Source organism: Natator depressus, chromosome 13 (assembly GCF_965152275.1).
Source record: "Natator depressus isolate rNatDep1 chromosome 13, rNatDep2.hap1, whole genome shotgun sequence".
Taxonomy (NCBI): Eukaryota; Metazoa; Chordata; order Testudines; family Cheloniidae; genus Natator; species Natator depressus.
The window spans coordinates 36,698,127-36,721,627 of record NC_134246.1 but is presented as its reverse complement, the minus strand read 5'-3'; the positions used below and the strand labels follow the sequence as shown (position 1 = coordinate 36,721,627).

At 49.9% G+C, this 23,501-nt stretch overlaps 2 protein-coding genes across 2 annotated transcripts in view; one reads left to right on the top strand and one right to left on the bottom strand.

The window, feature by feature from the left end:
* LOC141996971 (cathepsin G-like) overlaps positions 1-23,501 on the top strand; it is a 97,175-nt gene that overhangs the window by 60,216 nt on the left and 13,458 nt on the right. The gene's annotated exons all lie outside the window — the stretch shown is intronic.
* Positions 13,437-22,980, bottom strand: LOC141997631 (mast cell protease 3-like). The gene is made up of 6 exons (XM_074970052.1): positions 22,933-22,980; positions 18,610-18,766; positions 17,772-17,928; positions 17,434-17,569; positions 14,356-14,616; positions 13,437-13,586 (listed from the first exon to the last, which is right to left on the bottom strand). The coding sequence occupies exons 1-6, from the start codon at positions 22,978-22,980 to the stop codon at positions 13,437-13,439; spliced, it is 909 nt and encodes a 302-aa protein (XP_074826153.1).

The following is a 23,501-nucleotide window of genomic DNA, read 5'->3' as shown; positions in this document are numbered from 1 at the left end:
GGTGGTCCAGCTGGTGTTAATGGGCCAGATCCCAGCTGGGATGTGAATGGGCCAGCCCCCAGGTGGGGTGCGAATGGGCAGTAGCTCTATTGGTGTCAATGGACCAGCCCTCAGCTGCTTTTATTGGCCTTAGCTCCACTGGGGTGAGTGAAGACAAGTTGTTGTTGCCTTCAGGGATTTACTCCTGGTGTCACTGAAAAGATTTTCCCTTGAAAGAAACAGAGAAGTCCCCTGACGTGTCCTAGTCCAAACCCACGTGCACGTGATCGTCTCAAACTGCCTTGGTCCTTCTGCCAACTGCTCCCCTCTTTCCCCATCCCCTTTGTCCCCACTGTGACAGGTTGGGTCACAGAGGCCCCCTTGGGACTGCTACCTGATGTGCTGGGGCTGCCTCTGAGTCTGTTTTCCCTGCCAGCTTGGGACTTCATTACCCTGCCTTGTTGAGCCAGATACGCTAGCCTGCTACAAACACAGCCCCAGGTCTGAACCACGTCCCACAAAAGCTGCAGGCTTAACTAAAAACAGCGTAAGAAGTGTTTCTGTCCCACCACCCAGATACCCAGTTCCCAATCCATTTTACTCTGTATAATTCTTACACAGGGTAAACTCATAAATTGTTCACCCTCTATAACATTGATAGAGAGATATGCAAAGCTGTTTGCTCCCCCAGCTATTAATTACATACTCTGGGTCAATTAATAAGCAAAAGGTGATTTTATTAAAAATGATTTAAGTGGTTTCAAGTAATAACAGACAGAACAAAGTGAATTACCAAGCAAAATAAAAGAAAAACACGTAGGAAACTAAATGCAGGTAAATCTCCCTCTCAGAGATGGTCCAATAAGATTCTTTGACAGACTAGACTCCTTCCTAGTCTGGATCCAGCAATCACTTTCACACCCCCATAGTTACTGTCCTTTGTTCCAGTTTCTTTTAGGCATCTCATCGGGGTGGAGAGGCTCTCTTCTGAGAAAGCTGAAGAGGGTTTTTTTGGGCCTGTCATGGTTCCTTCCCCACACTGAACTCTAGGGTACAGATGTGGGGACCTGCATGAAAACCTCCTAAGCTTACTTTTACCAGCTTAGGTTAAAACTTCCCCAAGGTACAAATTATTTTACCCTTTGCCCTTGAATTTCCACTGCCACCACCAAACTTTATCTGGGTTCCTGAAAAAACGGAGTTTGGACACGTCTTTCCCCCCAAAATCCTCCCAACCCTTGCACCCCACTTCCTGGGGAAGGTTTGGTAAAAATCCTCACCAATTTGCATAGGTGACCACCGACCCAAACCCTTGGATCTTAGAACAATGAAAAAAGCATTCAGTTTTCTTACAAGAAGACTTTTAATAGAAGTAAAGGAATCACCTCTGTAAAATCAGGATGGTAGATACCTTACAGGGTAATTCGATTCAAAATATAGAGAATCCCTCTAGGCAAAACCTGAAGTTACAAAAAAGACACACAGACAGGAATATTCATTTTATTCAGCACAGCTATTTTCTCAGCCATTTCAAGAAATCATAATCTAACACATACCTAGCTAGATGACTTACTGAGTTCTAAGACTCCATTCCTGTTCTGTCCCCGGCAAAAGCATCACACAGACAGACACAGACCCTTTGTTTTTCTCCTTCCTCCCAGCTTTTGAAAGTATCTTGTCTCCTCATTGGTCATTTTGGTCAGGTGTCAGCGAGGTTATCTTTAGCTTCTTAACCCTTTACAGGTGAGAGGATTTTTCCTCTGGCCAGGAGGGATTTTAAAGGTGTTTACCCTTCCCTTTATATTTATGACAGGACCTTTTATATTCTCTCTCTTGTGCAACATCACAGCCACAAGATGGCGTCTGTAGCCCTCTGGGCAACTCACATGTCTATGAATGATTCAGCTTTTTGCAGGCCGACACCATTGTTTACACGTTAGTTTGAACATTCCCAGGAAAGCTCAGATGTGGATTGGCATCTCCCAAAGTCCATTGTTAGTTAAGTACTCCCAGTTACTTGAATAGACCCTTCACACTATGTTGACCAAATCTGTCTTATGTGCTTCCAACAGCAAACACTTTAAATACAAGCAGAGAGCCAATGCTCATAACTTCAGATATAAAAATGACACATGCCTACAAATAGGATGAATATAATCAGTAGGTCATAACCTTTGCAAAGATATTACATGGCATATCTAGCATAAAATATATTCCAGTTATGTCATTTTTACACTCATAAGCATATTTCTATAAAGCATTATGGGGTGCAACGTCGCACCCAGCCCAGGGCTCCAGTCCAGTCCCTGGGTCACTGGTACCTCAGAAAGATTCCCTGGGCACAGACATCTTCCGCAACGACAGTGGAGACTGCATCATCTGCTCTGACCTGGGCTGCTACCTGCAGACAGAGCTCCTTGAAAATGGGCACAACATCAATCTCCAGAGATTGCACCCCTCGTGCCAGGGCAGGGACCACTACCTGGGCTGTGTGGGGGACCTCAATATCTACATAATCAAGGGCAGCTCCTGCTAGGTGGTGAAGGACTTGAGAACGGATGAGAGAGCCATGACTGATGAGCTGCATCCCAACTGCTGTGGTGGGGACCACTATGGGAGGACTTTGTGATGGATTTTTCATCATTTTCCAAAACCAGGGTGAAATCCGCTGGGTTAGTGATTCGAGAACAGATGATGGTGAAAAAACATTGTCCTGCACCCTGAATGCAGGAAGGGCCTTTACTATTTCAGGATTAGTAAACTCCTAACTCTGATCAAGGTGGACGAGAAGTGGGGGGCTCAGTTCTACTTGTACAATGAGATGAACTCCGCTAGCCTCAACTTCTTCCCTGGGGATTTGACCCTCACCAAGGGCATCGCCTGTGGGGGATGGGAGTGCATCAAGACGCTGCACAACGACTCCAACTCCCCCATCACCTAGTCCAACAAGGTCACCCGCAAGGTTGGCTACGCCAAGCAGCAGATGTCCAGCATTGAGCACAACTGGAGCATCTCCACTGAGATGTCCCTCTAGGCCAGGGACCAAACGAAGCTCTCCACCCAGCTCCAGTTCTCCCTCAGACCTGAGTATGGTGGAAAAGCCATCCACATGGAGCAGGGGAACTGGACTGAAGCTCGAGAAGAAGAGGAGTCAATTCAGGTGTCCCTGAAGAGCAAGCAGAACCTCTACATCTGACAGTACTGCCTTGGCGTAGGCAACAAGCCCATCTTGTTCTGCAGGGACATCCAGTTCACCAAAAAACCCCAACATCCCTGTCTCTGGTCTCCTGAGCATCTGCGATGATGGAGGATGCCAGCACCACAATGATATTCTGGATGTGTGCATGTGAGCTTCTTTGCCCTAGTATTTCCTGTTCAGATTTTTTCCTGAGCTGCCCAAAATTTCTCCCACCTCATCCCAGCTGGTTCTCCTCCTGGTTTTTCTCCTGTTCCTAGCTTTACCCAAATCTCATTTGCAACAAAGGTGGTTTAATTAAACACCTTTCCCTTCCTATTATTATTATTAGAACTGGTCAGAAAATGGTGTTTGATTTTCCTTTGAAAAATTTAGACTTTCTATTGAAAAACTAAAAAAAAAAAATTACTAAAAATGGCCAAATCCCCAGAAAATACGGCAAAAAGGTGCTGAAAAAGATGTGAAAAAAATTATTGGCAAAATGGTGACAAAACAAACAAAAATATACTTACTGAAAACTGAAAAATGTTTATTGGTAGCCAAGCATTTTCAGCTTTTCTGACCCAAAAAATGGCACAGCGTTTGAGGGAAGCTGACTCTTGTTATGAATATTTTCCTTTTGCAAAACAATCCAATTTTCCCTCAAAACCAATATCTCAACCAGTTTTAATGATGAGGACACACAGCCTGTCCAAACTTCTCCCCACTCCACTTCTGCTTTTTCCATTCTCCTTCCTCCACCGCCTTCACAGCCTTTCCCAAACCTCCTTCCAAATCTCGTCTATAATGTCAGTGATTGAATGGCACATTCTCTCTCCAATTGTTACTGTTAGTCACAGCCTAGAGTTTGCTTTGGGCTCCTTCAGAGTCAAGAGTTCAGTAGAAATCAGAGAAATCCCTGAAGTATTGTAAGTGAGAATTGGGGTCAATACCATGGATTTGCCAAGATGCCAGAATATCTTTGAAAGGTGAAGTTTAGCAAACTGAATTTTCCATCCATGTCTGAATAAAATTTATTTAGGATTACCCTGTATTGTTGAGTCCTGGGAGTGTTAGCTTTCTCACTTTAATGCTAAACTCTTCTCAGGTGTACTTTCACCCTGGACAGTACTTCTACAGTCAAGAAGGTATATAATCATCAGCTTTCCAGATAAAAGCTTAGGTACACCAAATGTCCTAGGGATGTACCAAACTCAAAATACACATGTAGTCTGGCACTCAGTGGTCATAAATAGACCAGTGTTAGGGCTCAGCACTTATGCCATAGACCAAACAAGCAGTCAGATTTCTTATTACAATTTATTTATAGTCATCAGTTCTTCCATATCTTGGATATATTCGCCACCCCTCAGGTAATTCTCTACTGCACTTTGTCTGTAGGCACTCCAGTAATGTGGTCCTTACTGTTTCTAGTGTTTGGTTTAAATGGGACTAGTTTAACTAACAAAAGCAAGTGCTTAAATTTCTTGTAGGAGGTTCTCTTAGGCCATTGACTTAGATGGACGAAGCAGTAACATGCAGATGGCATTGCTTGGTTTAAATCCAAGATGTGGTTCCTTGGGGTCATGCTAGAAAGTGCAGATGCAGCAGGGGATCTTTCAGACACTGCAATTAAAGAAACACCAAGAGATGCAATCTCTGAAAGGAAGTTTCACCACTTCTTCTCAGCCTGGTAAGCCTGAGACAGGAGCGAGCGGGACACGTGGATTGTCCATGTGGTGTCTGGTAGAACTTGTTGGTTCTCTAGCTTCACTGGTGGGTTCAGCAAAACTCTGAAGTTCAGCATGTTGACACTGTTTTGGGGTTTTTTGGAGGATGGAAATCCTCTTATTTTCTATTGGACACTTGCCAATAGCTGCTTCCATCACTATCCAGTAGATGGCGATGGTGCATCAACATTCTCTGTCATTCTTTGCTTATCTGAGGCTCTTTTTGTGTTAGTCATTCCAAAGGTACTTCTGAATTAACCCGGTTTATGAATTACGTCCCCCTTCCCTTTCTAAACAATTTCTTTTAATGTTTCAAGTCACACACATGCTCGATGCCTCTGTCTTTCAATATTTGTTTTCCTTCTTGGGCCAGACAATTCCTGTCATTTCCCAGGGGCAACAATCAGTTTGAAAGAAAACAAACACAATCTTGTATCATTCTTTTAAACCTAGTGGACAGGGAGCCAGCTTTTTAAAGGTATTTAGGTGGCTGAAGCTGCACAATGGTGCCTACTGGGTTTTTTTTATGAAATCAAGAGCTTCTTGGGTTGAATCTTGTGTTGGCCTTCTGGAAATCAATTGGATCAAATCAGTTCCTTCAAATCCATGCTTACAGCTGCCCAGAGTCTTCCTCCCAGCCTGCTCACCCAGCTCATCTACTTCCTGTTCCCCAGCTTGTCTCCAAATCTTGTTACCAAAGCTAATGATTTCATGACATCTCCCTGTCTTCTCTCATTGTAACCCACAGACTGAATTCTGATTTGGAATAATTTTGGGGTCAAATCTCTGCCAAAACGCAAAGTATTTGACAACCCTGAATAAAGAATTTATTTTTCAGCATTCACCAAGTTGTTTGTGTTGAATTTCCTTGGTTTTCTCCTTGGTTTGGGTCTATCCTGTACAAACAGATTCTCAGCATCCTACCGCTGCCATCCTCTGTTCAATGGAGCCCCACAGAAATGCCAGTCTTTGGGCACCCAAAGGAACAGTGTACCCCACGTTACCAGTTTTACCTTAGCCCCCTACCCCTGTTTTATGCACACCATTTGAGTTCATTTATACAGCAGAAGGAAATCTGTTACAGAAAGACACAAGTAAAAAGCAGCAAGAGAAATGGGGACAAATGGCTACATATAAAACAAACAGCAAAATGTGCTTTCTAGAGACTAAATTTAATTCACAAGTTCTCCTGGCTAGAGAAGCATATCTCAGCCAACATCATCTCCAGTGTTTTCAACCAAACCTGCCTGAGATCCCTTCTCATGAAGCAACCTCACAGTCTGTTTACTTCCCAGGTGAAGGATGCCAGGGTGTCTCTTTGTTCCCCTTAAATATACCAAAGAGACCTTTGATCTTCATCCCACGGTATCCCCACCACCGCTGTCGACCTCTTCTCTTAGTTTCCTTCTCAAGTCTTCACCAGCTCTTCATTAGCAAAATCAACAATTCCAGGAGACCATTGTAACCATCTCATCTTGACCTTGTGGATAAACCCAGGTCAGAGAACATCCCCGAAATAACTCCTAGAGCAGATCTTTTTTAAAAAATATCCAATGCTGATTTTGAAATTGTCAGTGATGGAGAATCCACCCCAACTCTTTGTAAATTATTCCATTAGTTAATTGCTTTCAACTGCTAAACATTTACACCTTATTTTCAGTCTCTGGTAACTTCCAAAAGATTGGAAGGTCCTCAGTCCATTGGTGGGAAGGCTCCTTTTAGTTTAAGTCCATAGTCCAGAAAGCAGAGCAGGAAAGAGGCAAAATGGAGATGCTTCCAGGATCTTATATACCTTCTCCCATGTGGAGGGAATGCTCTCAGTCTTCATTTGCAGAAAATTACAGACCTTATTGGAATATCTGAGTGGTGGGTGGGTGCAAGCCTGCCAACTTGTAAAGGCCCCTCCCTCAGCCTTGAGGGAGGGACCACTGGACCCAGGAACCAACTGAAGTTGTGGGACAACTAGTGAATAACAGGGTCAGTAGTCGCAAAAAGAAAAGGAGGACTTGTGGCACCTTAGAGACTAACCAATTAATTTGAGCGTAAGCTTTCGTGAGCTACAGCTCACTTCATCGGATGCAGTGAGCTGTAGCTCATGAAAGCTTATGCTCAAATAAATTGGTTAGTCTCTAAGGTGCCACAAGTCCTCCTTTTCTTTTTGTAAATACTGACTAACACGGCTGCTACTCTGAAAAGGGTTACTAGTGAAGCTCACAGGTTCAGAACTAGGGATCCAGAGAGTGACACTGAGCAGAGAACCCCGGACAGCTCCCACTGCTCCTCACAGCATCTAGGGAGCCAGTGGACGCTACCCAGAGGAACTCTGCCAGGATGCATGAAACCAGGGAGGAGCGGAAAACAGGCCCCACAGTCGAAGAGCACCGCCTCGTCCAGCATCCTCCTCATGTGTTGCAGATGGCCTTTTTGGCCAGTGCCAGGAGGAGGCTGACAAGGAGGTCTCTTGATTTTGTGGGGCCACAGACAGGGTGTGAATAGCTAAAGAGGTGTGGGGAAAAGTGCAGCCAGACCCTCAACAGGAGGTTCTGGAGGAGCCAGAATAGGGGCTGCAACCTGGCACATTTTAGGTAAGCATATGCCAGGTTCTCCCTCATGCCGCAGAAGGGGCAGGTGTCGAAAACAGGGGCACCGGGGTAGGGGTGCTCCAGTTGTGGCAGGTCCGGGCTCCCCCACTGCGGTGGGTCTGGGCCACAGGCAGCAGCGTTGGGGGTGGGGGAGGGCTGCAGGTCCGGGCCAGGGCTGGGTTTGGGCCGCCCCTCCCCCGACTGCAGCAGTTTGGAGGACAGGCTAGGTGGGGGCCTGGGGAGGGGCACCCTCCCCTTGCTGCGGCAGGTCCCCGGGTGGGTTCCCTAAGCGCCCGTGTGGCGCTAAATAGGCTGCTGCATGGCCACGCGGCTGCACAGGTTACGGGGAAATTAGGAATCCCAGAGAGTTTACACAGACACAGGACGGATCCTCATCCCCATTTCACACACTGGGAAATCCAGGCACAAGGAGAAAAATCGACTCGCTCCAGATCATTGGTGCAGTGTGCGGTAGAATTGGAAAATGAACTCAGGATGCCTCGTGCCCCCCTCCCAACCACGAGAATCCACCACTGCCCTCAGTGCCCCCAGAACCCACTGCCCTCCCTGAGCGGGAAGCTGAACCCAGGAGTCCTGGCTCCCAGCCCCCTCTGCTGCTCTAACCACACAGAGCTGCATTTCCTGTCTAGGGGCCAGCTGTTCACACCCATGTGTATTGAGCTTCACGGTGTCCCCGCCGCCTCAGGGCATTTATTATTATAGCATCAACCCTCTCCGCTCCCCCTGCCCCTTTAGCTCCCTGCCCACCTGCCCCAGACTCTACAGCTCCCTAGCTGGGTCCTGGACACGCGTCGATGACCGCCCCAGAGCCCACGGCCCTGAGGCTCCCCAGCTGGGTGCTGAGCAGCCACCAATGTCCCCACAAACCCCATGGTACTTCAGCTGGGTGCTAGGGACACACCGATGGCCCTGGTGGAAGCATCTGACACTAGGGAGGAGCCAGGGTTTGCAGACAGCTCCAGCATATCCAGGCTCTGTTCTCTATGGGGCTGTGGGGGCAGGGCTCTTCCCCATGTACTCACCAGCCTGAGCCCGGGGGGCAGGGGAAAGGCAATGGGGAACAGGAGCAGCCACAGCATTGTCAGAGGGACATCAGGGAAGTGGGTGATGCATCTGCTTCTGGGGTCATTTACAGACCTGACTAGGAGGGGCTGGGCCCCCCAAGTGACACTTGGCACAGGGTAAACCATAGCCCCTGGTTCCTGCTGGGGAGGAGTTCACACGTGGGGTGTCGCTCACCAGCCGCCCTGCAGAGCTAGCAGAGAGTAATCTGCTGGGCCTGGGAAAATCTGGGGCCCGGTAGTCCAGGGGACATGCACATCTGGGGCCCTAATGCCCCCGCCCCAGGCACCAGCCTGAGCACCAGTGAGCAGCACCACTGTCAGGCCCATGGGGGGCAGCATCTCCCTGGGAGGTGGGTTACAGGCCTGGCCTGGCGGGGCAGCGGGGATGCAAGGCAGAAGACCTCCAGGCCATGCACTCCAGGGTGTGGGTGGAAGACCTGCCATCTCAGCGCTTGGACCCCACACCACACCAGCTGCAGGGAGGGTGGAGAAGGAGAGTCACCATCTCGGGTCCCTCAGCTGTTGAGTCCATTCTGGTGGGGCCATGGGCATTGCAGGGCTGTGCTCACCCTGGACAGTGCCCTGCAGCCCTGCAGAGTTGCGGGGAGGGGAAGTGGCTCAGCCCCTAAAAGGAGGGGCCTAGTCTGAGGCCTGTGCTGTGGTTAACCCGGCCTCATCTCAGCGTCCCTCTGCACTGGGAGGGTTCCTGTGTCTGGTTGGGAACCTTCACAAGCTGCAGGCTCACAGACGCCTTTGCCTGCTGTCTTGCACAGGAAAACTGCTCCCCCTCCTCCCTGGCGCCCAGGTGAAGGAGCTGCAGGAAGGTTCCTCTGTTGCTCTGCGCCCTCCACAGCTGGGGCTGGGGCACATATGGGCACTGGCCCAGCCTGGAGCTGTGCATATCTGGGGTGGAGCTGAGTCCTGATGCAGCTTGCACTACCCCGCACCGCCCACTCCATGCATGCATCAGATGAGGCGTGTGGCTAGGGCTGAGACATCCATTGACAGCTTCACTGGCCTCTTCCTTCAGACATCTGGGTCGGAGCAGAGACGGGGGTTGGGGGGGACACGTCAGTGTGATGTTTCCACCTGCCAGTTGGGGCCTCGGCCATCTCTGTTCCTGGAAACCCCACCACATGGGTGTGGTGGGGGGAGATCAGTCCCCACATCTGAGCCCCTGGAGCCCTGCCCAGCAAGGGACTGCCCATTCTGGTGCCAGGCACAGCTGGGGACAAACCTAGCTGGGATCTCCCCCTCTACACCCAGTAGCTGTGCACAGCTGGACACCACACACATCTGGAGCAAAGATGGGGGAGGGGGCTCAGCAGCTAACAACAGAGTCTGAGCTCTCACCCTGGCTTGGTGCTAATGTGGGAGGAGCCGTGGTTTGACCAAGACTCAGATCAGGTTCTGGTGGGAACCCGGCCCCTTGATCCTTTTCAATGGCTCTCCTTCCCCTCCGTGTGGGTGTGAGCTGGGGGGAGGAATATGGATCTAGGAGACCAGAGCCCCCTGTCTTTGACAGCATGGCTTCCCAAAGACCCCCGCATTGCAGGTGGAGGCAGAAACAATGCATCTGATTCTCAACCCCCCTGAGCCAGCCAGTCTTGGATGGGAGTTGGCTCCCCCTAAAAGGGAAAGGCCCCATGTCCCATTCACCACCCACCTGAACCAGTCAGTACCCAGGCCTGGGTCTGGTTTGCAGTCAGAGCCCCCTAGACGGGAAAAGCCCCATCTCCCATTCCCCATCCCCAGGAACCAGCCAGTCCCTGGCCCTGGGGCTGGATGGGGGATGCTGCCCCATAGAGGGGAAACACCCATATCCATTTCTCACCCACCCCCACATAAAGGGTCGCTGTGTACTGTGAGGCTGAGTCCCATGAGGAGCTGCTCCCATTGCACTGGGTGAGGGGCTGAGTGAACTCCTGTGTGTACCTGCTCCTGGCCATACATTCTAGGGGGCTCATTGCATGTTTGGTGCTTGTAAAAATCTCCCCATATCCCCGAATTGGGAGATGCTGGGAGCTGAGCTTCAATGGGATTGAGACCCAGAACTTGACAGGATGGGCTGGGAATTGTAAAGGGGGGTGGGTCAGGGTATTAGGGGCCCAACTCCCACTGAAAGTCAATGGGATTTTGATACCTCACTCCTGCAGGTGGCTTTGAACATTCCCGCTGGCTGTGTGCAATAGCGGTGGTCATTTCTAAAAGCCCTGGAAGGAAATAAACACCCAAGAGGGCTGAATGTCACTACACTCGATAGATACCGACAGCTACAGGACAGGGAGTGAAATTAAGAAGCACACATGGTGGAGGTGAAGGTGCCAACAGGGCTGAGATACTAGAGCAATGGATAACGCTGTCAGGGAATGGATGGATGGAGGGAGGGAGAGTATGGGGAGGGAGGAAGGGATGGAGACTTGCATATTCATAGGGAGATAGGGAGGGAAGGATGGCAGGATGGATTGATAGAAGGGTGTGGATGGGGAGGGAGGGAGGGACAGATAGAAAGCGTGGATGGCCATGGAAGGTATAGTCGAAAGAGAGATCCTGAGACATGAGGCCTCCCATAAAGGGTCTGGTGTAAGGCCTAAGGCCTGAACTAAAGTTAGGCCCTGCTGAGATAAGGTAAAGTTAGCAAGAGTCAGTCTATGAGCAAAGGTCAGGCCCTGTGACAAAGCAGATGCCAGCTTGCATATTCACTATCTGATACATGAACTTGCCAAGCACAGGGCTGGTGTTGCAAAAAACACAAGCACTCCTAGGCGCTAAGTGTTCACATAAATATATTCCGGAAGGACAGTGCCAGAACATCCTAATACAAGGTAAACTCACTTCCTGAAGGTGACACAAGGACAAACCGACTCCTCCTAAAGATAAGGTCAGGATGAAAGGGTGATGGATAGAGATATTTTGAGCGAACCATCAGGGACACAGTAAAGAGTGGTAACTAACCACATCAGAGGGGCAATACATAACTTATTTGTACCAGTGTATAAAAGGGGGGTCACAGAGGGGTTGTCTTTGTCTGGTTTTGGGGGGAGTGGAGACTCACCCCCCTCAGTGAGCCGAGCCCATTGTCACAGGCCTAAATGTGTTAGTGGACCTGTAGCACATATAAGGCAGTGATACCGTGCTTTGTCGGCAATAAACCTGGCCAAGCACCTTCACCACTGAACTGTGTCTGTGTCTTCTTTGACAGTTCGATAGAAGTCTGCTGTACGGGCTATCTGGCCAGAGCCAGTGTAGGACACAGAGAGAACGCACATGCAGCCAACAACTGACAACACTGGTGACCCCGACCGCTGATCTGGTAAGTTGGTGAGTTGCCCTCTGTAGGAATCATGAACTAACGTGGCAGAAAGCTATGAGCTAGGGAACCCCCTTATCTCCTCCCTGCAAATCCTCACAAAGTTTGATGAGATATGGAGGTACTGTGATGTCAGTATAGGATGTCCATATGAATTTTAGAAAGATAGTGTGAAAGAAACACATAATGGAATCTGTAAGGCTAGGGCAGCCACTGTAGGCTTGGAAAATAAGAGTAAGTTCTGTCTGGAGGGAGATCTCATGGCAGGCTCGATTGTTTGTTCATTTCTCTGGAACATTAATAGCTTTCTGTCCTCCTTTCCTCTGCAATATCCCTCCATACATCCTTCTTCTATATCCATCTGTCTTCTCATACACTATGTCCATCCATTCATCGTTTTCCAGTATCTATTCATGATCATCCATCCTTCTTCAATATCAATCTGTCTATTCTCTTGTAATATACATCCATCCATCTATCCAGCCATCCTTCTGCAATATCCATCCATCCATCCATACTTCTGTATTGCCCATCCATCTATCCTTCTACCTTCTCATCTGCCATGTCCATCCATCCATTGTTTCAAAGTTTCTATCCATCCTCTGTCTATCCATCCTTCTGCAATATCCATCCATCTGTTGCCCTTTCTTTCATTTAAAGTGAATTTTGTAGTCTGGTATTACACCACCGTAGGTTCGGCTCTAGTGGCTACAGTTTCAAACGCACAGAGTGAAAGTCACCTCTGCTACTTGCTTCAGATTTAGAGTCTCTAGGAACATATAAGGACAAAGGGTTGTGACCACACGTACATTTCACACATAAAAGGCCCTGTCTGTTTCACAAGTTTTATTGAAGTTACAGTTAAAGTTATGATTACCCAAACATATAGAAATTCTATAAAGACCGGTGAACAAGTTACAAATATACTTCTACTCACATCCTTTCATGATATTCTAAAGGTCTGATGGATGCCTGGCCAAATGATCTTCACTAGAGGGGTGGTTCCTGCTGGTGTTTCCAATAGGAAGCTCAATTTTCCTGATCTGGGCATCCTTTTTTTATAATGTGATTCCAACTATGCCTCATTAGCTTTTATGCACGTTGTGCACCCTACAGTTAGGGCACGTGTTAGAAAAATGTCACTGCCGGGGATCTTGTAAGCAAAAAATTACTCTTATTGTTCATTTTTCGCAGCGCCACATATGGGTACATCTTTCCCCGTAATCTTGTGGCATAGGGTCATTCTTTGGTCACTTATGTCAACCATTTCTTAAGCCTATGGCCTAGTGTGGCTAAGCTACTATCTTACAGGCCTCAGCCTGTAGGCCTTGTGTTTGAGCCCTCCTTACTGAGACCCCTAATACCTAATTATCCCTTCTAACTACTGATCAATCTTATATTTCTGTAATCCTACAATTTAACTCATAACATGTTGTTGAATCATAACATCAAAGAATAAATGATCAATCAACTAAAATCATTGGCTACACATCCATCCATCCATCTGCAATAGCCAGCCATTGCTCTGCAATACCCGTCTAGCTCTCCACTCACACTAGAGATGGATGCTCCCCTCTAAGGCTTCAGCTTGCGCAGAGTTTTCTTGATCCACGGGACGTATATGGAGAGCCTGGTAAACACACTGGGAGTTGACCAGTCACCGCTGCCATGGGAGACTATGCCCCGGGCCTTCCCATCACAGACCAGTGGGCCCCCAGAGTCGCCCTGAGAAGTAAATACCAGGCACAGGGTTACCGATGTCCAAGCAAAGAGTGGGCTGCATTCTGTATTCACGGTCCTGTAATCCACCTCTGTAACCCACTTCCTGGGGGTTCACAGTCAAGTCATTCCCAGGACACGCCCAGGGCTCCCACCCCATGACCCAACCAACCCCTGTCGCTGAATTCTAGAATCTGCCCGATTCTGGTGTCTGATTTCTAGCATCCATCCCCGATTTCTTTAAGCTGCTCAATTCCTGTCCCTGATTCCGAATCCTGATTTCCAGCATCTGGCTCACTCCTGCCCTTGATTTCTAGGATATCCTGCTGATTTCTCAGATCCACCTTGGGTTCTTGATTCAGCAATTCCCCTTTCTGATTCCTAGGATCAGTCTGATTTCCAAACCTGATTTCTGGGATCTTTCCCTCACGATTAAGATCCATCCCTGATTTCCAGGATGTGGCTGATTCATGTCCCTGATTTCTGGAACCTGTTGAACATCCAGATGATTTCTGTCCCTGATTTCTGTGATCTTGCCAGTTCCTGTCCCAAATTATTAGCATCCATTCCTCATTTGAAAGAACTGCCTGGTTCTTGTCCCTGATTTCTAGCCTCCATTCCTGATTCCTAGGATCTGGGCAATTCTGATTCCTGGTTCCCAGGATCTGCCTGGCTCACCATGGATCCTGACTTTCCCCATTCTGCCCAGCCCTGTCGGTCTCCTGTTCTAGCAGCACCTTGCCCCAGGTGCTGCGTGCCCCTGTCCCACACTCACCAGGAATGGCGACTTCCTCTCCTGGGGGTCCCCCACGCACAGCATCCTGGATGGGACATAGTGCAGATAGGGCTGAGACAGACACATTTTCTTGTCCATGACCATCAGTTCCACCTCCTGCAGGGTCGGGGAGGGCTGGGAGTTTGTCTTGCTACTGGTCTGGCCCCAGCCAGCCACGCTGCACACTGCCCCCTTCTTCACCTTCTTCTGGGACAGGGGGATTGTGCCCACCGTCTGGGTCAGCTTGGCCTTGTCCATCAGCTGTGATGCAGGGTGGGGGATGGGAGAGAGAAGGGAAATCAAACTCCTCTTGAGGGATGCATCCTATCCTGGGGGGATGGTGCTAGATGGGACCAGGTGGGGCATCCCCATGAGAACTGTGCAAATCTGTGATGCCATGTGGCTACAGGGGGCTTGGTGATGGGATAGAGTGATACCTGCAGCAGAGTGAGGTCACTGGTGGAGGGGTGATGTGACTGTGATGCTACATGCCACAGTGTGGGGGTCAGTGGGGGGGCAGGGGAGGATGGAATGAAAGTGGTACCTGCAGTAGTGTGGATTCACTGAGGGTCAGGGTGGCATTACACCCCATTGTGACATTGCACTCCATATGCTTTATGAAAATATGCTTATGAATATGGCATAACTGCTGTACGCTAAATGCCCCTTGTAAGGTATCATTGGAAAGCTTATAATCCACTGAGTGTGTTCATCCTATTTGTTTGCATGGATTGTTTCCATGTCTGGTGGTAGGTGAACAAGACATAAACTCTTATTGCTGATGCAAACATCTGAAGTGGAAGCCATTAAAGGTGCTTCAGAAACAATGACTTGTGAATGCCCTGATTACCTGCAAGCCTCCCTGTGACCTGTGGGCCCACCCAGGAAGAACGGAGGCTGGGGGTCTTACAGTGACATGTGACCCTCTCACCTGATACTGAATTCCATCTGGAATCTGGTACTTTTCCAGAGGGAGTGGGATTTCAAATAAAGGTTTTCTGCCTTAGGGAAGTTCTATATAAAGTTGGGGAAGCAAACAACAGCTGTCTTCAGCTGGCTTAAGAGGTGACCCACCCACCCCGCAGAGATACCTGCAAGCACCTGGAAACAAAAGGACTGTAACCACAGGGGTGGGTGAGAACAGGCTGGACCCAGGTTAGAAAAGGCAACTGACCTGAGAAGGATTTTACCTGAAGTAACATCTAGGGTGAGAAGTTATTATTTGTGGCTGATTTCTTAGTGTATTCAGCTTAGCCTTGCGTGTTTTGTTTTATTTTGCTCTGTGAATACTCTGAAACCTTTGTTCTGTCTGTTATTGCTAAAAACCACTTAAATCCTACTTTTTATACTGAATAAAATCACTTTTGTTTATTAATAAACCCAGTGTAGTAATTGTTACCTGGAGGAGTTGGGGGGGGGCAAACAGTTGTGCAAATCTCTCTTTCAGTGCTACAGAGGGCGAACATTTAATGAGTTTACCCTGTATAAACTTTATACAGAGTAAAATGGATTTATTTGGGATTTGAATCCCACTGGGAGCTAGGTGTCTGAATGCTGGAGACAGGTGACCTGCTGAGCTGTTTTCAGTTAAGGTCTGCAGCTTTGGGGATGTGGCCCAGATTCTGTGTCTGTGTTGCAGCAGGTTAGCATGTCTGGCTCAACCAGGCAGGGTTCTGGAGGCCCAGGCTGGCAGGAAAAATGGGCTCAGAGGTAATTTCAGCACATCAGGTGACAGGGCCAAGGGGATCTCTGTGGCCGAGCCCATCACACCCATCTTCTTCATAGTAATGTTAGGATATGAGTATGGCACAATTATGATATATTTTGTGCAAGATAAGGCATGTGAGATATCATTGGAAAGGTTATGATTTACTGAACATGACTATCATATTTATCTGTATGTATCATTTTTGTATCTGAAGTTAGGAATATTGTCTATGCACCTATTACAAATGTGTTTACACCTGGGGAATATCCACTAGACAGAATGCAGTCAGTCTAGATTGATGTCTGGTAAGGACCATTAGGAAGAATAATAGGTCTTAGAAGATGCTAATCTCTTACTGAGGAGCCTTCCTAGGCAAGCCTTCCCGGGAACACTGCAAACAGCCTTTATGTTATGGCTGCAGGTTCATGTGATCAAGCCACCTGGTACTGGACTTCATGATAATATTAGTATTTTTCCACTGACCAGGGGTGGGAATCACACTGGAAGACAAAAAATTCCCGCCATATGTAAAACCCATTTAAGGCAAGGGAGTGATATAATCATGGCTCGTTCTTCACTGAATCCCCGTCCAGGATGACGGCTGTAAACATCTAAGAAACAAAGACCGAATGAGGGCAGAATGACTGAGCTCAGGCTGGAAGACTGTCTAGCCTGTAAATAAAATATCTGAAGTTTTAAGCTGCAGGCAAATGCAACTGCCCTTCAAGAATCTCTGCAATCTGCCTAAAACAACATTTAGGGTGGGAATTTGCTACTTGTAAGCAGTGTAGTATATTAAGCTTAGATTGCATATTTGTCTTATTTGCTAGGTAATCTACTTTGATCTGTTTGCTATCCCTTATAATCACTTAAAATCTATTTTTTGTAGTTAATAAACTTGTTTTGTTTTGTTTAAAACCCAGTGTGTATATGGAAATTATAACTTGGGGCAGAAAGCTGTGCGTATCCCTCTCCACATTGAGGGAGGGGGTGAATTTCATGACCTTACGCTGTATAGTTCTCTGTGCAGGATAAGACGGTACAATTTTGGGTTTAGTCTCTAGATAGGGGTGTGCACTTGAGTACTGGGCAGTTCCTTAGCCAGTCCTTCCCATGCAGTGCTGATCTCAGCATCGCTGTGAAGCTGCAGCTGGATGTGTCCCTACATGTATATATGCTGGAGGGGATTTGAGAGCCTGTCACACCATCAGAGTGTAAAGGGAGCCCAGGCTTTTGGGTCAGGTGGGCTCAGTGGTACTCCAGTTCCAAGCAGCACCCCAGGGGGAATCCGTCACAGTGGAGTGATGAGATGGGGTGATACCTGCAGCAGTGTGAGGTCACTGGGGTGGGAGCTGAGATGTGGCCAGTACCTGCAGCAGCATGAGGTCATTTTCAAACGTCTCGTCATTGAATTCTGGGTGGGGGATTCGGCGACGTACCCAGATTTTCTGCGTCCCCAGTTCATCTATTTCAAAGTTGTGGGCCCCCAGCAGCACGGAGATGTTGCTGTGAAATATAAGGGGATGCAGGTGCTGCAGACAGGCCAATACTCTGGATTCAGGCATGGGTCATTAACCTTGTTAAAGTGGGTGTGTGTAGATCATGCCAGCACTCCAGGGCCTTTCCCCTGCTGGGTGGGGAGTAACTTTGACCTGGCCCCAGGTTCGGAGAATGGCTGGCTAAGGGGCAGGGATCTTGCATTTCTTACCCAAGGTTGCAGTTACAATGAGCTGCCGTCACCATCACGTCCTCCCGGATCAGGAACCCTCCACACATGTTTCCTCCCTTTCCTTCTCTCTGTATTCTTACAAAGGCCATGTAGGGTCTAGAGTGAGGCTGGGCTTCCTGTCCTCCAATGATCTCCCCTAGCAGACGTGTCAAAAGAAGGATTTAATTCAGGTTCCCGATCCAGCCAGCTGGTGTATCCCTCCGCTATCCAAGATCAAGGCCCCCATTGTCCTAGGCACTGAACAGACCCAGTCCGAGACCAGAGTTTGGTAGAATTGGAACATGAACCCAGGAGTCCTGGCTCCTAGCCCCTCTTCTCCCGCTCTAACCATACAGACTGCACAGACCTGCATTTCCTGTCTAGGAGTTGGCCGTTCACATCAGCAACTTATTGAATTTCTGTGTGTTGCCTCCCTCTCAGGGGATTTATTATGGTAGCATCAACCCCCTCCTCTCCCCTTGCCCCTTTAGGTCCCTGCACACCTGCCCCCAGACCCCATGCCTCCCCAGATGGGTCCTGGTCATACACTGATGCCCCCAGGCCCCAAAGCTCAGGGGCACCTCAGCTTTGTTGTGGGCACACACACACTGATAACTGCCCCCAGGCCCCACGGACCTGAGGCTCCCTAGTTGGGTCCTGGGCAAACACCAATAGCCCCTGGAGCCCCACAGCACTCCAGCTGGGTGCTGGGGACACTCCCATGGCCCTGGTGGAAGCATCTGACTCTGGGGAGGAGCCATGGTTTGCAGACAGCTCCAGTAGTGCCAAGCTCTACTCCCTCTGAGGCCAAGGGGGGCCTATCCCCTCTTGCACTCACCAGCCTGAGCCCCGGGGGGCAGGGGAAAGACCATGGGAAACAGGAGCAGCAGCAGCAGCATCAGAAGGCGCCTGGGGAAGGAGACAATGTGTCTGTCTCTGGGGTCACTTATAGGACTGGCCACGCTTGGCTCAGGGTAAACCACATCCCCTGGATCCTACCGGGGAGGAGTTCACACATAGAGTAAGGCAGTCACCAGCCACCCTGCAGAGCTAGCAGAAAGCAAACCTTTGGGGCTGTGTACATGTGGGGCCCTAGAGCCTCTGGGGATGTGCATATATGGGGAATTGCACCCCCTGGGGCTTTGTACATCTGAAGCCCTGTACCCCTGGAGACTGTGCAGCTCTGGGGCCCTGAACACGCTGGGGACTGAGCAGATATGGGGCCCAGCACCCTTGGGGGCTGAGCACATGTGGCTTCCTGTACCCCTGGACTGTGCACATCTGGGCCCCCTTAACCTCAGGGCTATTCACATCTGGGGCTCTGCACCCCTGGAGGCTGTGCACTTCTGGGGCCCTGCACCCTCTGAGGTTATGCACTTCTTGGGCCCTGCACCCCTGGGCCTGTGCATATCTGGGGTGCTATAGTCCAGGGGCCATGCATGTTTGGGGCCATGAACCTCCTGGGGACTGTGCACATCGGGGCCACTATGACCCCCGCAATCACCAGCCTGAGCGCTGGGGAGCAGGAGTACGAGCAACATTGTCAGGGCGCTGCTGGGGAGGGGACATCTGCCTGGGAGACGGGTTACAGGTCTGGATCGGCACCGGGAATGCAAGGCAGGAAACCTCAGGGCCATGTGCTCCGGGATGTGGGTGAGGGCTCTCCCATCTCAGCTCTTGGACCCCCCCACCACATCAGCTGGGGGGTGAGGGTGGAAAAGGGGAGGTGCCATCTGGGACCTCTCAGCCCCTGAGTCCATTCTGGTGGGGCCATGGGCATCGCAGGGCTGCGCTCACGCTGGGCAGTGCCCTGCTGACTTGCTGCGCCGGGGGAGGTGGCTCAGCTGCTAAGAGGAGGGGCCAGTTGAGGCCTGTGCTGTGGTCAACTCGGCCTCATCTCAGCATCTCTCTGCAACAGGAGGGCTCCTGTGTCTGGCTGGGGCCCTCACCACCCGCAGGCTCACAGACTCGCTGGCCTGCGTCTTGCAAAGCAACGCCACCCCCCTCCCTCCTTGTGCCCCGGTGAAGGAGCTGGAAGAAGGTTCTTCTGTGGCTAGTCGCCCTCCAGAGCCTGGAGCGGTGTGCACATATGGGGCAGAGCTGCCCCCTGATGCAGCTTGCATTGATACCCCCCACCCCCCGGTCTGTGCACATGCCTGTTGGGGCATGTGGCTAGGGCTGAGACATCCGCTGAACCAGCTTTGTTGACCTCTTCCTCCAGGCACCTGGGCTGCAGCAGAGATGGGGATGGAGGGGGACACCTCAGTGTGATGTTTCTACCCACCCGGTGGTCCTTGGCCATCTTTGTTCCTGGTGGGGGGGCGGAATATACAGCCCAACTGGGTCACGCCCCCCACAGCTGAGCCCCTGGAGCCCTGCCCAATGGGGGGCTGCCCGTTCTGGGGCCAGGCACAGCTGGGGACCCACCTAGCTGGGACCCCCCCGGTGCTCCTAGCACCTGTGCACTGCTGGGTACCGCGCACATCTAGAGTGAATCTGGGGGAAATGGTTCGGTAGCTAACAACAGAGTCTGAGCTCTCGCCCTGGCTTGGTGCTACTGTGGTGGGAGTCATGATTTGACCAACTGTCAGCTCAGCCTCTGGTGGGAACCGGCCCTTGATCCTTCTCAAAGCTCCCCCTACCTCGCAGTGTGGGTGTGAGCTGGAGGGAGGGATGTGGGTCAGGGAGACTAGATCCCCCCATCTGTGACAGCACCACTTCCCACAGACACCCAGATTGGGGACCAGACCCAAAACAATTACCCGTAATCAGATTCTCAACCCTGCTGAGCCAGCCAGTCTTGTCTGGGAGAGTTGGTACTCTGAGAGGTAAAAGGCCCCATGTCCCATCCCCATGCTCCTGAGCCAGCCAGTCCCCACCCTGGGGCTTTATTGGAACTGATGGCCCTTAGAAGGGAAAGGCCCCATGTCCATTCCCCACCCTGGGTAGCTGTCCAGGGTGAGGCTGGATTCCATAAGAAGCTGTTCCCATTGAACTGGGTGAGGGGCTGAGTGGACTCCTGTGTGTACCTGCTCCTGGCCATATGTACTAGGGGAACCCACTGCATTTTTGGCACTTCTGAAAATCTCCCCATTTCCCCTGTTGGGAGATGCTGGGCGCTGAGCTTCCATGGGATTGAGCCCCAACACTTGACAGGATGGACTGGGTATTGTAAAAGGGGTGCCAGGGTGTTAGGGGCTGAACACCCACTGAAAGTCAAGGGGATTTATACACCTCACTCATGCAGGTGGCCTTGCACATGCCGGCCTGGCTGTCTATGATAGCGGTGGCCAGTTCTAAAGGCCCTGGAAGGAATTATACACTGACAAAGGAGGAATGTCACTAGACTCCATTGATTCTGGCAGACAGAAGACAGAGTGAAATTAACAGGCAAACATGGCAGAGGTGAAGGCATGAACAGACCTGAGTTACTACAGCAATGGGTAACACTGTCAGGGGATGGACAGATGGATGGAGGGGGTGTGTGGAGAGGGAGGGAGGGATGGAGACTTCCATATGTGTAGGGAGAGAGGGAGAGACTGATGGCAGGATGGATTGATAGAAGGTTGTGGATGGGGAGGGAGGGATGGATAGAGTGAAGGGGTGGATGGACATAGAGGATGTTATCAGAAGAGAGATCCTGAGACATGAGGCCTGCTATAAGGATCCTGGTGTTAGACCTAAGGCCTTAATTTAAGTCAGGCCCTGCTGAGTTAAAGTAAAGTTAGCAAGAATCAGGCTATAACCAAAACTCAGGCCCTGTTACTAAGCAGATGCCTGCTTGCAGATTCACTGTCCAATACATAAACTTGCCAAGACTAGGGCTGGCATGGCAAAAAACCGAGCAATTCTAGGCACTAATCATTCACACAAGCACATTCCAGAAGGATCGTGCCAGAACACTGCAATACAAGGTAAACACCCCCAAGACAAGTTAAACACGCTCCCTGAAGATGATACAGGGACACACCGACCCCTCCTAAAGATAAGGTCAGGATGACAGGGTGAAGGATAGAGGTGTTTTGAGAAAACCAACAGGTAAAGTGTGGTAACCAACCACATCAGAGGGGCAATACGTAAATTGTTTGTATCAGTGTATAAAAGGGTGGGTCACAGAGGGGGTGTCTTTGTCTGGCTGAGGGGGGGAGCAGAAAGTCCCGGCCTCACTGAGCCGAGTCCCTTGTCTCGGGCATATATGTATTGAGTGCACCTGTATCACATATACGGCATTAATACCGTGCTCTGTTAGCAATAAACCTGGCCAAGTGCCTCTCCCGCTGAACCGAGCCTGTGGTTTCCTTGGACAGTTCGATAGAAGTCTGCTGTACGGGCTACCTGGCCAGAGCTGGTGCAGCACACACAGAGAACAGCCAACAACTGACAACACTGGTGACCCCGACTGCTGATCTGGTAAGTAGGTGAGCTGCCCTCTCTAGGAATCGCGATATAACATGGCAGAAAGCTACGAGCTCGGGAACCCCCTTCTCCCATCCCTGAAAATCCCCACAGAGTTATATGGACGCAATGGGATGTCAGCATAGGACGTCCATATGAATTTTAAAAAGATAGTGGGGAAGAAACATAGAAAGGAATCTGTACGGCTAGGGCAGAGACTGCAGCCTTGGAAAAAAAATAAGAGCAAGTTCTGACTGGAGGGAGCTCTCATGGCAGGCTTGACTGGTTGTTGTTCATTTCTCTGGATCACCAGTAGCTCTCTGTCCATCTTTCCTCTGCAATATCCATCTGTCTGTCTTCCTATCTGCCACATCCATCTGATCTTCTTCAACATCTATTCATCATCGATCCATCCATTCTTCTGCAATATCCATCCTTCCCTCTACCATCTATCAATCTATCCTTCTGCAATATCCATCCATCCATCCTTCTGCAATATGCATCTGTCTTCTCATTTGCCATGTCCATCTGTCCATTGTTCTGCAGTATGTATCCATCATCTGTCACCCATTGGTAAATCTTTTTCTGTAATCTTGTGGCATAGGGTCACTGTTTGGTCACTTATGTCAAGCATTTCTGAAGCCTATGGCCTAGTGTGGCTAAGCGAAAATCTTACGGGACTCAGCATGTAACACGGCTATCCCTCTGAAGCCTGTAGGCTTTGCGTTTCAGCCCTCCTTATTTAGATACCTAATACAGGTTGTACCTCCTTTATCTGGACTTCCCTGGTCTGGCAACATCCCTGGTCCGGCATCGTCGGCAACCCCGTGGGGGTGCTCCAGGGCTGGAACACTCACGGGGAAAAGCCAGCATCCATGGGCTTAGAAACTCCTCCCCCGCCCTCCCAGAGCTTCAGAAGCACGGAGTTAAAGCTCAGGGAAGGAGGGAGAAGAGCAGGGATGGGGGGGCACTCGGGGGAAGAGGCAGGGCGGCTACAGAACCTCGCACTGGAGCACCATTGACTGAGAGGGGATGCAGTGTCACCCTGGCCGTGGGACTCTGCAGCTGCCCTGCCTCTTCCCCACAGCGCCCCCACTCCCATCCCCGCTCCGTCAATGCAGGCCCCTCTCACGCCAGAGCAGAGCTCTGTGGCTGGCAGCAGAGGGCCAGACATTGACCTCTCCTGATCCTGCAAATTCCCTGGTTCGGGAATGGTCACGTCCCGAAGGAGCCAGACCAGCAAGGTACAACCTGTACCTAATTATCACTTCTCACTACTGATCAACTTTATCCTTCTATAATCCTACAATTTAACTCTATTTAGTATACAATGAT